Source organism: Lepidochelys kempii, chromosome 8, assembly GCF_965140285.1.
Source record: "Lepidochelys kempii isolate rLepKem1 chromosome 8, rLepKem1.hap1, whole genome shotgun sequence".
NCBI lineage: Eukaryota > Metazoa > Chordata > Testudines > Cheloniidae > Lepidochelys > Lepidochelys kempii.
Window position 1 is genome coordinate 102,879,635 of NC_136387.1, and position 16,055 is coordinate 102,895,689.

The following is a 16,055-nucleotide window of genomic DNA, read 5'->3' on the forward strand; positions in this document are numbered from 1 at the left end:
TAGTCATAAAATGAAGCCATTTCCACAGGAACTTTGAAAATGTTTAATATGGAAAACCATAGAAGATGGTTTTGTTACAGCTGCACATTTTTCATGGAACAGAGATGCAATGACACGTTGGCACCTGGATCACCGCAGCACAGCCAGGAAGCTCTTCACTTATACTGTACATTCACAATACCAGGCAGCAAGCAGCACTTAGAATCCAAAAGAAACTGCACCGTGTTCCAGCTGAACGATGGAGGCAGATGGTGAGACTTCCTCCAACATTTACTTCAGATTCTTAAAGAGTTTGTGAGCCACCTAAAAGGCAAGGTGAAAAAAGCTTTCAGTAACTGACAGGTTCTCTCAACACAAAGGTCTTGAGAACTGAACAGACATCACATTCTCTCTCCTCACTTCCCTATCTTTACGTCCCTATCTTCTGTATCTCAGATTCTTTAAAACAGCAGCAACATAATTAGAGGATTGATCACAGAGAAGTTTGTCTTCCTTGATCACCAATAATTTTCTAATTGTCTATATGGTCCCACCTTTGTCTTTCTTCAAACAAGCTTATGAAGGCTACAAAAGTGTACTTCAAACCAACTACTAGAGGCTGACAAACTAGCAATAATAAATTGTTTTTTCAAGCAGGTGTTCTTACAAACTCCAATATTTCAAATTAATCCATCTGCTTCAGAGATGAGATGTATCTAGTAGTAGTACTATAGTGCATATTGATCAGCACAGGGCCCTCTTAGAAAACCAAAACCAAACCACTCCCCTGAGTGTTCTTATCCATAGACTGCAATAAATGTAACGGTTATAATGAGTCAGAATTTCAAACACAAAAGGAGGAACAAATAAGTATTTAAGAGAAAAAAAATCACCTCACAGGATCAAGGTTCAGAGTTCTTTAAAATTAAAAACAACATTGATTCAGTAAATAGAAAAGGAGGACTTGTGGCACCTTAGAGACTTACCAATTTATTTGAGCATAAGCTTTCGTGAGCTACAGCTCACTTGATCTGATGAATGCATCCGATGAAGTGAGCTGTAGCTCACGAAAGCTTATGCTCAAATAAATTGGTTAGTCTCTAAGGTGCCACAAGTCCTCCTTTTCTTTTTGCAAATGGAGACTAACACAGCTGCTACTCTAAAACCACTGATTCAGTAGATGCTTGTTCTTATTCATTCATCCTATACTGCAATCAAATAAAGCGTTTTAGAGCATCATCAGCCATATAGATGCAATCTGGGCTGATGGCCATGACACTGGACTGGGAAGCAGGAGACCTGGTTCTATTCCTGGCTCTGCCACTGGCTTGCTGGATGACTTTCACCTCTGAGCCTCAGTTTTCCAAATCTGTAGAATGGGGATAATGATACTGATGTCCTTTGTCAAGTGATTTGAGATCTACTGATGAAGAGTGTGACGTAACAGCCAGATATTATAGAAATAAGGTACTGATTGAGCCACGTCCCATTAGAGATTGCAAACCAACACAAATGACTAGGTATCAGCCTCTGTTGAACTTACACAGTGGTCCCTGGCATGACTCTGAGATAGCGTCTCTTCCGTACATTCCTCCTGCGTGTGGGACCTTGCAGACACTCGCGCACCACACAGCTCCAGCTTCTCCCGTGCCTTCACGCACTTCTCAGTCTGCTCACAGTGCTCCCTTACTGCGGTTAAAGGATCCTGAGGGTCAAGTTCAAAGAGAACAAAAAGTCCAACAACACAGTTTGTAGAGTTACTTATTCTACGTGGTCAGATGCAAATCTTATGCAAAGAACAGACTTTGAGAGTTCAGACAATAGTTCCAAACCAAATTCCACTGCATGCTAACAGGTAACACTACACACGCACAACCAAGCTGGGGGGGGGGGGGGGGGGATGTCCTCAGCTGAGGAAAATGCCCCTGCTCTGTACCTCTTCTAAAAAAAGAGATGAGCAAAACACACCACAACCACGTACCATTTGTGGTGCCAGAAGCCTCCCTGGCTCTCAAAATGAAAGCATCTCACATATAAACTACACGTTATATCCAGGGCCTGACAATCAGCAAGCCCATAGAAACACACTGATAAAAACCCCACACATTTGCACCTGTACAAAGAAACACTTACTTTGCACACACTACCAGATATGCTTGAGCACATGGTAACCACGGTACAAAATTGCACACAAGTGTACACCTACAAGTTCACGGAAAACCAGGTCTTTAGACATTAGTTCTTTCTATTCCCTGTATACTGCACAGTAAATGAGACACCACAAGTGTTAATTTCATCAGCCCCTTGTTTAGAACAAGTTTGGTTAATCAAAGAGAAAAAGCATAGTTCACATCCATTACAAAACATTTATGCGTCTTGCAGTTTTTCCTTGGTGGAAAAGGTTTCTAAGCTTCAGTAGTTCCTTACCACTAGCTCTGCCTCCTCCTCCTCTTCCTGGAAGAAAGAGATACCAGATAAAAGTCAGTTATATTATGCCATACAGAAAGCATTTATGCCATTATACACACTTAAGAGTCTACTGAGTATAAAAGCTATTTCCACAAGTCACATGCAGGCTTTAGGAATTTGTCTTTCAGCTTTATTTTATATGGCTTGATTAATTCCAGACACTGAACGAACAGCAGGTTATATGATTTATTTCTGATTTATACTCTGTTTTCACCTCAACAGCTTAATCTTTAAGCCAGTTCTTTCAGGAAGAAACTGTGCACATTTGTCTGCCTAGATCCTTTAAGTCTCCAGCGTAAGGCTCTCCCCTGCGCCATTAGAGAACAGTTTTGTTTTGTACAAACGTTCCCACTCTTGCAGTTGAAACTGAATTGCTGAGCCCCCCGCGCCCGCTGATCAGTGCGGTCTCGTTTCTTCCCTGTGCTCCCCCAGCGTCTCCACCTGCTCTCTACTGTCTTCGTGTGCCAGCGCGTTGGTCCGAGTCTGTACAGCGCCTAGCGCCAGGGCTCCAGACCTGCTGCTAGGCGCCCCCGGAACCCGCCCCGTCCCAGGCAGCCCAGGAGTTGAGATGGCCCGGGGCGTGGGCACGGGAACAGCTGGGCGCCGAGCGGCTCCGCAGGCCCTGCAGCGGGAGGCTCCGCAGCGCACGCCCAGCCAGCCTCGTGGGGCTCCCGGCAGGTGAGGGGCCCAGCCCGAAAGAGCAGGGTACGGCGGCCGGCAGGGGACACGGCTGTGGGGGAGAGAAGCTGTGGCGCGGGCCGGGTCCCGAGAGCGGAGGGGCAGGGTACGGCGGCCGGCAGGGGACACGGCTGTGGGGGAGAGAAGCTATGGCGCGGGCCGGGTCCCGAGGGCGGGGGGGGGGACACGGCTGTGGGGGAGAGAAGCTGTGGCGCGGGCCGGGTCCCGAGGGCGGGGGGGCAGGGTACGGCGGCCGGCAGGGGACACGGCTATGGGGGAGGCGTGGGGAGAGAAGCTGTGGTGCAGGCCGGGTCCCGAGGGCGGGGGGGCAGGGTACGGCGGCCGGCAGGGGACACGGCTGTGGGGGAGAGAAGCTGTGGCGCGGGCCGGGTCCCGAGAGCGGAGGGGCAGGGTACGGCGGCCGGCAGGGGACACGGCTGTGGGGGAGAGAAGCTGTGGCGCGGGCCGGGTCCCGAGAGCGGAGGGGCAGGGTACGGCGGCCGGCAGGGGACACGGCTGTGGGGGAGAGAAGCTGTGGCGCGGGCCGGGTCCCGAGGGCGGGGGGGCAGGGTACGGCGGCCGGCAGGGGACACGGCTGTGGGGGAGAGAAGCTGTGGCGCGGGCCGGGTCCCGAGGGCGGGGGGGCAGGGTACGGCGGCCGGCAGGGGACACGGCTGTGGGGGAGAGAAGCTGTGGCGCGGGCCGGGTCCCGAGGGCGGAGGGGCAGGGTACGGCGGCCGGCAGGGGACACGGCTGTGGGGGAGAGAAGCTGTGGCGCGGGCCGGGTCCCGAGGGCGGGGGGGCAGGGTACGGCGGCCGGCAGGGGACACGGCTATGGGGGAGGCGTGGGGAGAGAAGCTGTGGTGCAGGCCGGGTCCCGAGGGCGGCTACGGGACGAGCGGGGCCGGCAGGGGACAGGCCGCGGTGGGGTAGAGGCGGCCCCCGGCCGTGCTAGGCCGGCCTCACCTCAACCTCAGGTTCCCCGCTGCGGCCCTCCAGCATCTCCTCGCCCCGCAGCCCCATCGCCGCTCCGCTCCGGGCTGCCTCACAGGCGCAGAAGGACTCGCCAGGGTCACCCGCCGGAAGCCCCGCCTCTCCGGGGCCCCCTCTCACCCGGAAGCGGAAGCCAGGCCCGCGTGACCCTCCCAAGATGGCGGCGCTGCCCGGCGCTGCTTCTCTCTGTGCGGCGAGCCCGCCCCTAGGGTGCTCGTCTGAGTGAGGGCGGCGGCGGCGGCCATGGAGGCCCGGGCGGAGGGAGGGGCCGCTGGTGGGAGCCCCCCCAGCCTCTTCGAGCTGAGTGGGGTGGTGGTGAGCTCCGCCATGGGGACCCTGGAGAGAGAGGTTTGGGGTAAGGGGGGCGCGGGGGTCCCAGGCCTGTCCCACTGCAATGGGGGGTGTTTCACGTCTGTCCTAATGCAGTTTGGGGCGGGATCGTCTGAGTCCTGGGCAGTGGGGGGCCTGCGGGAGGGGGGGCGAGTCCCAGTATATATGTGTGTGTTGGGGGCGGGTCCCAACTTGGGGGATGTCGCAAGTGCTTGGTGGTGAAGTGGGCGGGGGTCCCAGGTTTCTTCCAATGCAGCGTGTCTGGTGGGAGCTGAGTTAGGTATGTGACATCTGTGATGGCAGCACATTGAGCGCTGAGTGCCCCAGAGTTACCAGGGCATCCCCATCCCTAGGGTCTTTGTGAGGAAGGCATCGCTGTGGAACCTGACTGGACCAACCTGGACATGGGGCACAGTGGTGATGGGTTCTTGTCTCTGCTTGAAGTGCAAGTGCCAAAATGCACATTTAGGTGAACATTAATCCATGGACCAAAGTGTTACCCTAGTGGGAACTTCAGTCTCCATTTTATTTTGTTGTCTCTCTAAACCTTTTCCGCCTCCCAGACTTATAACGTGTTCTGCATCTGTTCTCTTCCCCCACCCCAAAGCACTTCCTGGACAGATACTCCAGGGCATCCTGCCTTTGCTTAATATCTATTACCTGGAAAGGATTGAGGACATTGCTGTGAAAAAAGGTCAGTTTTATTCATAAAACTGTTTTCTCTAAAGTTGAAGGGTTGTTTGGTCTCCATTGATCATTTGGTTCTGGGCCTCTCCGCTGAAACTGTTAACAAGGAATAGCAATTACTATCAGCTATGAGAAGTTTTTTGGTGTGGACGTTTTCCCTAATTGGAACTGGATTTAGAATGCCAAATACATTTCTTATAGAACACTGAACAGCATTAAAGATAATGATTTTTGATCACTGCCAACCATGGCTGATGAATAATAATCTTATTTAAAAGGGCTGATGGTATCTGTTACATACAGTCTGTTTAAATAGATGAGAATTCAGTGAAAATCCCCAAATGTATAGTTTTTAAAAGACACCATCAAGTCAAATTTCATCCCAAACTTTGGCTTTCTAAAAATAACATTTTCAATTCCTAAGACAAGAAATACTTAGTATATTTGGTTGTTTAAATTCCACTGGAAATAGTTTTGTAAATAATAACACTACCTGCAACATTTGTAATCCAAACTTTGCTGCTTTTTGCTTCTATGTAAGTATTCAACAGTGAAAATTATTATTTAGTGTCCAAAATGAGGAATACTAAAAGTACATAGGCAGGATTAGTACAGAAAAGTTTTAATTAATTTATAATAATTAATTAGATTACCAAAACTAAAAGAATAACAATCTGATATGTAATAGGTAACAGGGAAAAGATTATTTTTGTACTAAATATCTTTTAAAATATTATTTTAACCACATAGTGCCTCTTTAGCAAACATAAAATGTCTTATTTCTTTTAAATCAGTATCGATCTAGTGCCCTGAATGTTCTCCAAAAAATAGTATTTGATGACTCGTGTTTCTAACCTTATTTGTTTTACATTAACATCATTGTGAAACCCAAGAAGGGAAAATTGAATAAATCTTTTGAGATAGAGGATTTGGTGTAAAATTGTTTGTATTTCAGGACTCTCAACCCAGCCCATATGGCACAAACTCTGGAACGATGTGATGAAAATCAGACCATCCAAGTCAGAGGTGAGTTGGAAAACTGCTGATGGACCAATTTAGAAAGGACACAAAGTTTACACCTCAATTTTGCGAACACTTATTCATATTTTTCACTTTGAGTACGTGAATAATTCCATTGATTTGAGTGAGACTACTGACATGTCTAAAGTTAAACACGTGTAAATATTTACAGGATCGGGGATTAGGATGTCACCCTGGTATTCAAAATGTTCCATAAAACACCTTATCTTGTACTTATATATAATTTTTCATCCAGAAGGATGCTATAGCACTTTGTGGGCTTAATATATTAGGATGAAGCCCACTGCTGGAGTGTATGCATGTGCGCTGTACATTTTGGGCCTCACAATGAACGTGCATGGAATTGGGATGAAAATAAATTTATTTTACTCTGATTTTATTACACTCTAGGAAGGTCCTACATTTAGGAATCAAGAATGTAGGTCACATTTAGAGGATGAGGGACTGTATTTTGGAAAGCATAGTTCAGCAAGGGACTTGGGGGCCATGGTTGATAGCCAGCTGAACGTGTGCTCACAGTGTAATGTGGTGGCTAAGGGAACAAATGCAATCCTTGGATATATAAGAATGGGGAATGTTGAGTAGAAATAGAGAGGTGTTGTACCCACTGTGTATGGTGTTACTGTGTCCAGTTGTGATGTCCACACTTTAAAAAGGTTGTTGACAAATTGGAAAGTGATCAGAAAAGAACTACAAAAATGATTTGAGGTCTGGAAAACTTCCCTTAGAGTGAGAAAATAAAGAGGCTCAATCTGTTTAGTTTAACAAAGAGAAGGTTAAGAGGTGATTTGATCCTGGTCTATAAGTACCTGCTCGGGGAGAAGATTTCTCATAGTAGAGTGCTCTTTAATCCAGCAGACAAAGGCGTAGCAAGATCAAACAACTGGAAGCTGAAGCTGAACAAGTTCAGAGTAGAAATAAGGTGCAATTTTTTACCAGTGAGTGTAACTCTCCATTGGAACAAATTTACTAAGGAACATGGTGGAGTCTCCCTCGCTTTGTCTGTAAATCAATCTTGGATTTCTGTCTAAAGAGATGTTCTAGCTCAGCTAGAAATAATGGGCTTTGATGCAGGAGCCACTTGGTGCAGTTCTGTGTCTTGCGTTATATTGGTGGTCAGACTAGATGACCATAAAGGTCTCTTCTGACCTTAAAATTCTTGCCCCGTCTCTGTTGTTGCTGTGTGGGTGCTACCCCCAGTTGTAAAGTCTCTGCTGTGCAGGTGTTGGAGTAAAGACACATGGGGAATAAACTGTTGAATTAGAACCCTGAAGGATTAGGGAGTACAATATGTCTGGTAAGCCTGATTCTGATACACTGAGCCCTCCCACTGATTTTAATTAAGACCTTCAACGCCAGTTGTCGGACTACAGTACTTTTCAGGATCAGAACTTTAGCTGGTGTCAAATGTTGCCTTGCAACATGGAATCCATGCGGCACAGGTTGTGGCAGTATAAACTTGTTTACCGCCAATATTCCCCCAAACTTTCCTGAAGGGACTGCCTGTTGGGATGAGAGGGTATTTGAGTCTCCATGGCACATCCTTAACCTCTACAGAGACTGATGACAACTGGGAAACTAGTGGCAGTGGTGGTTTCTGTGATGTTGACTGAAGCCACTAAACGCTTTGTCAGATGATAACAGCTTATGGTCACTACTGACCTGGATAGAATCTGAATTAGCATCCTAGGGTGAAAGTCCACTCCCTCTTTCCCAGTGTGTCCTTGTTTAAATGAGGATAACATCCATTAATTCTGGGATTTTATTACAGAACATAACAAGTTGGAGGAAGAAGTTCCTTGAAACTTTCTTCTCAAATGTCCTGCATGGAGTTTTGGATGTTTCTTCAGATCAGCGCCTGAGTGACCGCCATTTTTCACCCCTACTCCACAGCTCGCGGCATGTTACGCAGCTCACCATCTGTAACATGCTGCAGGGGGTAGCAGAGCTCACTGCTGAGCCCAACCAAAGAGTGCTAGAAAACCTGGCTGGCTCACTGAGAACCTTGAAGTTCCGTCATCTGCTGACCTCCGATCTGTCCATTAGACATTCACTAAGTTTGCTGCTTCATCATCTGATCCACCATGGAGCTGTCAGCCAGGTATCCATGTGTTCCTGGCCAGTTCCCGATAAAGTACTTTTAGTCCTCATTCTGAGTATGAGTGCCGGGTTTTGGCACCCAGGTAAGACACTTGTGCACCAGGGCAGCCCTTGCAGTCTTTGCAGAGAGGAGTCGGACACCCAAGGCCTGCTAACTCAAGAGGATGATGCCCTGCTAGAGTCAACTCAGCTGTGCTGTGGATCTGCTGAACAATCAGGGACTGTCCAGTGGGGTGATAGTGAGTCAAGAAGCAAGAAGGCCCAAACTGCTTCAGCCAAAGTGCTTCAAGACGCTGATCCTGACTCTCAAGCATCTATAGAACTGTCCAGGAGCAGTAGTGGCATTGTTAAAACTCCAGTGCTCTGCGGATTGGGGAGCCATCCTTTGCACAACCTACCATGTCAAGGTATAAGCTGCAAGGTGCCCCCTGAGTATTACAACATTAAAGGAGAGTCTTCTCCTTCCCTACCAAAAAGATCTTCGGTTGGCCCCGCTTTCCGAAAGCCCTATAGACGGTTTAAGACGGCAGTGGGGAGGAAGCGCCGCTGCACCAGGAGAAACCGCAGAGCTCGTGCGGATGCAGAAGATCTTTATGATTTTGTCTTCGCTGTTGCTAGGGAGGAGGAGGAGACGGCAGAGTCGCTCTATGAAAGCAATGCCCAGGAAGGGGAAAGCATTGATGGCTGGGCCCCTTCCCCAGCAGACACGCCTAGCTTTGAGGGTGTTGGCTGCACGGAAGGAGGATCTGTCGGAATCCTTCCTCTGAAAGCAGCATGCCGCTTCCGAAGTGTATCCACGCTGGAATTGTTCTCCATCCCTCTGACTGGGGACACCTGTCGAGCTTTGGGGAACCTGCTGAGCTCTTGGGCATCTTTAGAAAAGCTGGTTCTGTCTTACAATGGTTAGTAGTAATAACAGAGCTTTTAATTTCAGGCGTGTTTGACAATCTGGTTTCTGACTGAAGCCAACTTCTAAAAACTGCTAAGATCTGCACTGAAATTTTGGTTGGGTGGAACAGACATCATTGGGCACTCTTAAGCTCACCCTGAAAATATAGGTAGCAAGGACGCTTCAAACCATGCAAGGCTTTCTTTAAGTAGGGAAAAAAGCAAGGGAAAGCTGATCAGCAGCAATCGGGCTTAAAATATGAGAGGGGTGTGTCTGTGTTCGAGGAAAACGTGCTATGATGCAAGTAGACTATAATGAAGATGATACAAGCAGTGAGAGAAGGGAAAGGAAGAAAAGGACAGAGACCTTCTACTGTGTACAGCACAGTGGGGCCCTATTCTTGGCTGGCCCTTAGACACCACTATATTATCCATAATTAATAATAAAAGGGTTTAATATTTTAATGGGGTCCAGAGGGGATTCTTCACTGCAGAGTAAAAACATCCTGTAACATTTTTTGTTCCTATGTACATTTATGGTAACTTTACTTTGGAGAAGGAACTGGGATGTAAACCCATCAGATTAAAGGGACAAATGAGTCTAACTAGGAGTAGTGGGGGTGAAACAGAGCAAAAGGATAACTTCCTAATGGTGAAGTCTGATAGACCCTGATCCACCAGACTTTTGCATGCAGGCAGATTCCTGCACCCATGCTGAGCTCTACTGAAATCAGTGGAGTTCTGTGGGGGCAGGTTACAGGATAAGAGTCTTAGATTATAGAATAGTTCCCAAAAGGAATTGTGGGAAGCTCGGAACATTGCACTGGGCTGAATAAAGCCCTGCTGATAAGAGTTCTGCACTGGCTAGTGGAAATGGACAAAGTGTCCTAGTCAATCTTTTATATCTGATGTTGTCAATATGTATGAAAGACTCTGGAGTTCTTAAGACATTGCCTAGAGTTAATCACATATTTTACTAATCAGAGGCCATCTAATCCATCCCTGAAGTGCAGGATTGTTCCCTGTAATTTGTCTAGTGCATTGTCCAGTTTTAAATTGCTAAAGTGATGGCTTCTACCTCTTCCCTGGGGAAACCGGTCCACAGTCCAATGCTGGGATCTGTTAGAAAGGTGCAGGTGATACAGGCTGTGTCTTTGTTCCAGCCTTGCTGAATTATTTGCTCTCTCTGTGTATGTAACACCCATCTTGCTTGCTATTGAAATGTTGGTTTCAGGCCTGGGCGCTAATATCTTCTGCATCCTGTCTGGGCTCCGGGCCCTCTCTCACCGCAGAGACTGCAGCCTCCATGTGGTGCGTGTGAGTGACGTGTTTTCATACATCCCCTCGGTGGAGCTTGTTCGGTCCATCCTGACTGCCTTCCCCCGCCTTCACACGCTCTCGGTCAGCTTTGATCTCAAAAACCAGCTGGAGGGGAACAGGCCAGAAGGGCATTCGAGCTCAGAGGCAGAAATTCCAGGTAGACTATAGACGCTGACTAGTACATGAGATCTTGCTCTTTGTTTAAAGCAGTAAGTTCAACCGCCTTTGCACACAGGGTAAGATGCTTAAGTCCTGGCCCAGTTTGCACTTAGCTAGGTGATTGGTTTCAGAGTAACAGCCGTGTTAGTCTGTATTCGCAAAAAGAAAAGGAGGACTTGTGGCACCTTAGAGACTAACCAATTTATTAGAGCATAAGCTTTCGTGAGCTACAGCTCACTTCTTCAGATGCATATCGTGCATCTGAAGAAGTGAGCTGTAGCTCACGAAAGCTTATGCTCTAATAAATTGGTTAGTCTCTAAGGTGCCACAAGTCCTCCTTTTCTTTTAGCTAGGTGATTGTGACCATTCCTTTGAGAGTCAGACCTCGCCGCAATTTTCCACCTGCAGATTGATTGTGACCTCCAGTCTGTTGTATGTTCTGACGTGGCACAACTTTTTAGGGCTCCTGGACAGAACGTCTTTAATTGTGTCATGTAAAATACCAAACGCATCAGCACCTAACAAGGCCAGGCAGAACCTATGGTCAGTGCAGAAATTGGCTTTTGGCTTGCTTACCTGTGTGGTCCAGATCTGCTGTGCTGTTCTGGCTTCCTGTTCACTTGTGTGTGCAATTCATGCTATTGACTATGATATATAAGGCCTTGTATAGGTTGGCTGGTGTCAGTCAGAAAAAAAACTCTGTTCACCATCATGATAGCTGAGATCAAGTGCAAGGCTATTGCTAAGCCCTGGGATTTCCATGTCTGAGTGCTGTAGCAGGTCAGGGACTGCAGATTCTGGAACCCATTTCCATTTCTTTCAACAGATTTGTTGGTCTTCAGGGCGTTATGTCTACACTGTACGGCCTCTGCTGCCATAGCCCCCTAGTGTAGACACAGCCTTTGCTGATAGAAGTTCTTCTTCTGTCAGTGTAGGAATATCACCTCCCTGAATGATGTCAGCTAAGCACTCTTATGTCAGCACAGCTGCGTCTATGCTGGGGGTTTGGTCAGTGTAACTATGTCAGTCAAGGGTGTGTTTTTTTCAAACCCCTGACCAACACAGCTATGCTGGTATAACTTAAGTGTAGAGCAACCCACAGGCTTTTGGCTTTGAATGGGATCTGTGAAGAACTGTGTCCTGGAATGAAAGGCTGATTCAGCTATTTGTGGATAAGGGGATAAAATTTTCAAATGTGACTTAGGTGTTTAGGAGCATAAGTCCTACTGAAAATCAATGAGACTGAGATGCCTAAGTCACATAGGAAAATTTTACCCCAAGTCTATATATTCATTACTCTTCCATGCACCCAGACACTGGTGATGGGTACAGTGGATGACTTAGTTCCTCTGGGAACCAAATGCATTTATCAAACATTTTTGAGAGAAAGCATTTGCCAACAAACATCATTTCCCCCCCTCCCTTTAGAGAGCTGCCTGGAACAGTTAGAGATCCGATTCCCCAGAGAACCTCTGCAGACCAGTCTCCTTTTGCCTGTGTTGAAAGCCTCAAGGTCTCTCCAGCAGTTGTCCCTGGACAGTGCTACAATTTCCTGTCCCCTGGAGTTTGGGCTCCTTCTGCAGGCACTCAAAGGTAACACAATGAAACTGTGCAGTGAGCTTCTTGGACAAAACCTATCACGGTCTCCTGTGAGCAGCTTGTCTAGGAGCCTCCCTGTTCCTCTGCCACCTGTATTGTCTCGCGGGACAGGTCTTCATTACAAAGTTTTGTGGGCATAGCTGTCTCACTCAGGGGTGTGAAAAATTCCACACCCCTGACTGAAATAGCAGCGCTGGCAAAACCCTGTGTAGACACAGCTATGCCCGAGGTTGTTTATCGATAGATCTTCTTATGCTGGTATAAATTGTATCTCCAGTAGGGGGCTCCACCAGCCTAGCTATACTGGCATAGCTGTCTCTGCAGAGCCTTTCTAGAGCCCTAACCATTTGCTTTTCTGTTGCTTTGGACTGTACGTGCTAGGTAAAATTTTCAAAAGTGCCTAACATACTTAAGTCCCATTTTCAAAAGTGAATTAGGCACCTAAGTGCTTTTGAAATTTTTACTCGTCTCTACAATGCACACACTTGGCGCAATTCACGAACACAGAAAAATGGAAAAGGCGGCAGGGATTTTCTTCCCATTTTTGTTTTAGTGAAAATTACCGTGGGGAGTTGGGAGTTACTGTATTGCAGAAATCTGAAGGCAGAATTTGGCCCTAAATTTGTAAGTTTAAGTACTGTGAATGGTGAGCTGTTATTTATCCAGGACAGCCAGCTGTGTGGTTGGGATTTCATTAGCAGATAGCACATTTCTTTTGACACACAGGCACACGATACCTGACCAGTAAGGTTTTGTCCGTCTTGCAGAGTGTAATCCAGGCCTGAAGAGACTGAGCTTCCATGATGTGAACCTTGCTGACTACCAGAAGGAAGTTCTCCTCCTGCTGCAGGACCCTGTCCTTCAAGGTACAGCAAACACCCGCCCACCCACAGGGGCTGCACCACAGACTGCTGGTGGGGCTGAGGCTGGAGTCAGTGTGTGATCCTAGGGAGTACAGGATTTGTCCGACAGTTTCATTCTCTCAGGAATGGGAAGGAGATGGGATGTGTGACTTTTGGGGGCGGTGGGCAGGGGGGATGAGAACATACCTGGGTTGTGACTAAGGAGCGATAAAGCTCTGAAGCCAGTCTGCAGTGCAAAACAACTGAGTTACGGTCGTGGCTGTTAGACATAACATGCATGGTGCTATAACCTTATAATCAGGTCACATAACTGAGGGATATGATCAGGGTTTTACCCAGGTTAACAACACCATTGAGGGTCCTGCCTACACTATTCATTTTAAGCATGTTGTAACTAGGTACCTAGCAAGGATGGTTTCAGTTCTTGCACCTTAAACAGGTCCCCCAAAGCAATCTGCAATATGTAAATAAATAAATTTACTGACTGTGGTGAGAGAGGCCAAAGATACATCTATCACTGTGTGTATTTTTTTGGTAGAAATTACATTTTCCTTTTGCCGGCTGTTTGAAAGCTGCACCACTGAGTTTCTATCCAACATAATCAAAATAGTGAAGAGAAATTCAACTCTGAAGAGCCTCAAATTGCCTGGAAACAGACTTGGTATGTACTGTCAATGCAACTATATGGGCATCCCCTTACACTAGCTCCCTGACAGCTAACTATCAGGAGAGTAGTCAGAGCCATTGCTGACCAACTTCTACCACTGAGTTAAACACACAACAGCTGTTAAACAGTGGTATTTGTGGAATGAGTATTTTTCATGGAGGTAGATAGGGCATTTCAGCCATGTGCTGCATTGCACAATTATCCAGGTGCATGATGGGATTTTTCCCCCCTTTCTGTGAAGCGCTAGGTTTTGGCCACTGACAGAGGTGAGATTCCAGATGTGGAAGATTAAGGCCCTGAGTCTAGAATAGCTAGAAATAAAGCTGATAGCACTAGCTCTAGCCAGGTGTACTATGCAGACACTCTGCCTCTTAAAGCAACTGCATCGGCTTACTCAATGCAACTTAGAGTTTTCTAAAGTTACAGGTTTCTTTAATGATTTCCGACAGGACCTTTTTGCTTTAGTAATGTTCAGGTAACAGTTAAAGGTGTAGGGAGGATGAGGAATTGAATGGCTCAATGGACCTGTAATGTCAATCAAACCTCTCTCTCACTGGTAGGCCCCCAGTGTGAAGCCCAACTTTCATAGTGACTTTCACACTTTGCTGTTTGGAGGTGTTCGATTGCAGCCCTGTTTCTAGTAGTAATGAGCCAGTGCTGAAGCTGTTTAAGTCCCTTGGTGCTGCGCCTTCCTCCTTCCTTCGACGCTTTCAGTGGTTGCGGCTTCACATGTCATTTGTTTTCCCATCATTAGGGAATCACAGGTTGGTTGCCTTGGCTGACATTTTCTCTGAAGATTCATCCTCTTCCATCTGCCAGTTGGACGTCAGGTATGCTGCGGCCTCAACCATAGTACTCTCCCGTCACGTCCCTTTTTAAACAAACTTCAGTGCTCCAACAGCAGGGTAAATCCTGAGCCTCGTTCTGTTCACTAGCTGAGCTGATACCACATCAACTAAGACTATGTTTTAGGGAACACCTTGCTGCCGCTACCCAGGATTTGAGCATTCTCAAAGGTAGGTATGCCTGCGTACACCGTAAGGGAAGAAAAAGAAATACGTCTTTCATTGTGGAGCATCTAAGCCCCAGTTTTAAATGGCTAGGAATGAGTTTAATGACAAAAACACCATGCTTGTTCAATTGCTTGCCAGCTGGTGGGAGAATGGACAGAACAGCTCTGCCCTTTATAGAGGCGGAGTATAACCAGCTCTTATGCATGACCTGTCTCCATCGGATACAATCAAGCTGTTAGTATCTACTGCCTACCATTATTACTGTGATGCTTGAGAATAAGTACACTCTTCCTCCTCAAATGAATTTTAACTTGTAGGCACCTAAGATCTTAACTGTATTTTACTCTTTGTTTTACCCCCTTAAAGCTCAAATTGCATCAAGCCGGACGGGCTCCTGGAGTTTGCAAAGAAGCTGGAGAGCCACATCCTGCAGCGAGGCGGGCAGATCACGTTTACCCACCTCCGCCTCTTTCAGAACTGGTTGGACCAAGATGCTGCAACAGCGCAAGAAGCTCTTCGGCGGCTCAGAGCTGTGTGCAGCGTGGTCAGCAACACCTGGGACTCTTCGCAGGCCTTTGCTGACTACATTAGCGTGATGTAATGAACGCCCAGGAACTGCTGTAAAATAGTTAGCGAGAGCTTGAAATAAAGTTGTACAGAACAGTGCTCCCCGTCTCGTTGGCATTGCTGTTCACACTGTGCGCAAAGCATGGTGCAGAAGCAGGCACGGCTGGGATAAGAAACGTGTACTAAGAAAGTAGAGGCTCTTCCACCCCTCGCCCCCAAGCAAGGGAGAATTGATCACATCCCTTTCATGGTGCGACTCAATTAAGGAAACAAACTCAGCAACAGTGAGGCTATAAACAAAAGGAATAAAGACGGGGGAGGGAGGAGCATCTCACCTGGTTCTAGCCCACTGAACACGACACATTTAAAACAACATTCTTACTCACCGTACAGCAGGACTCTGAGGACTTTAAGCTACTGTTGAATGGTTAGTAATGTCTGCTGGAATCTTGCAGTTACTGCAGCATTCCAGGAACAGCTCTGGCTCAATCTTTCATATTGTGCTTGGAACAAAAACTACCCTGAACCCACTCACCCTCGTGACTAGAAAATAAAAGCCTAAACAAAGCCAGTGCACTGGCCCTTCTTATTTTTGGCCAATACAGAGATCCCCATTGCACGAGACCATTCAGTACAACAAAAAGCTTTTGCTTGCAACCATTTTACCCTTGGAGGGAAGTCCTTTCTTAGGCCCTGCTTTTG

At 47.2% G+C, this 16,055-nt stretch overlaps 2 protein-coding genes across 6 annotated transcripts; one reads left to right on the forward strand and one right to left on the reverse strand.

Annotated features, from left to right (window-relative positions):
• Nucleotides 1–29: 29 nt before the first annotated feature.
• On the reverse strand, nucleotides 30–4,246 carry UQCRH (ubiquinol-cytochrome c reductase hinge protein). Its single transcript, XM_073357833.2, has 4 exons — nucleotides 4,093–4,246; nucleotides 2,407–2,433; nucleotides 1,523–1,684; nucleotides 30–303 (listed from the first exon to the last, which is right to left on the reverse strand). Exons 1-4 carry the CDS (start codon nucleotides 4,147–4,149, stop codon nucleotides 271–273), a joined length of 279 nt encoding a protein of 92 aa, XP_073213934.2. The 5' UTR covers nucleotides 4,150–4,246; the 3' UTR covers nucleotides 30–270.
• On the forward strand, nucleotides 4,001–15,452 carry LRRC41 (leucine rich repeat containing 41). 5 transcript variants are annotated; one of them, XM_073357826.2, is made up of 10 exons: nucleotides 4,001–4,474; nucleotides 5,057–5,143; nucleotides 6,092–6,162; nucleotides 7,949–9,179; nucleotides 10,400–10,642; nucleotides 12,073–12,237; nucleotides 13,011–13,109; nucleotides 13,645–13,767; nucleotides 14,528–14,603; nucleotides 15,153–15,452. In XM_073357826.2, exons 1-10 carry the CDS (start codon nucleotides 4,363–4,365, stop codon nucleotides 15,385–15,387), a joined length of 2,442 nt encoding a protein of 813 aa, XP_073213927.1. In that variant the 5' UTR covers nucleotides 4,001–4,362; the 3' UTR covers nucleotides 15,388–15,452. The 5 variants fall into 5 exon arrangements, 4 of the variants coding, with proteins under 4 accessions (XP_073213927.1, XP_073213928.1, XP_073213926.1 ...); XM_073357827.2 differs by lacking the exon at nucleotides 4,001–4,474 and adding an exon at nucleotides 4,628–4,918; XR_012160503.2 differs by lacking the exon at nucleotides 4,001–4,474 and having other exon boundaries at nucleotides 4,925–5,143; nucleotides 14,528–14,789; nucleotides 15,153–15,181.
• Nucleotides 15,453–16,055: the final 603 nt, after the last annotated feature.

Coding starts and splice junctions, on each gene's coding strand:
- UQCRH (XM_073357833.2), bottom strand. CDS start 4,149: ATGGGGCTGCGGGGCGAGGAGATGCTGGAGGGCCGCAGCGGGGAACCT. Junction 2,434..4,092: donor GCGGGGAACCTGAGGTTGAG/GTGAGGCCGGCC, acceptor TCTTTCTTCCAG/GAAGAGGAGGAGGAGGCAGA. Junction 1,685..2,406: donor AGGAGGAGGCAGAGCTAGTG/GTAAGGAACTAC, acceptor CTTGACCCTCAG/GATCCTTTAACCGCAGTAAG.
- LRRC41 (XM_073357825.2), top strand. CDS start 4,933: ATGGACCAAAGTGTTACCCTAGTGGGAACTTCAGTCTCCATTTTATTT. Junction 10,643..12,072: donor CTCAGAGGCAGAAATTCCAG/GTAGACTATAGA, acceptor CCCTCCCTTTAG/AGAGCTGCCTGGAACAGTTA. Junction 14,604..15,152: donor ATCTGCCAGTTGGACGTCAG/GTATGCTGCGGC, acceptor ACCCCCTTAAAG/CTCAAATTGCATCAAGCCGG.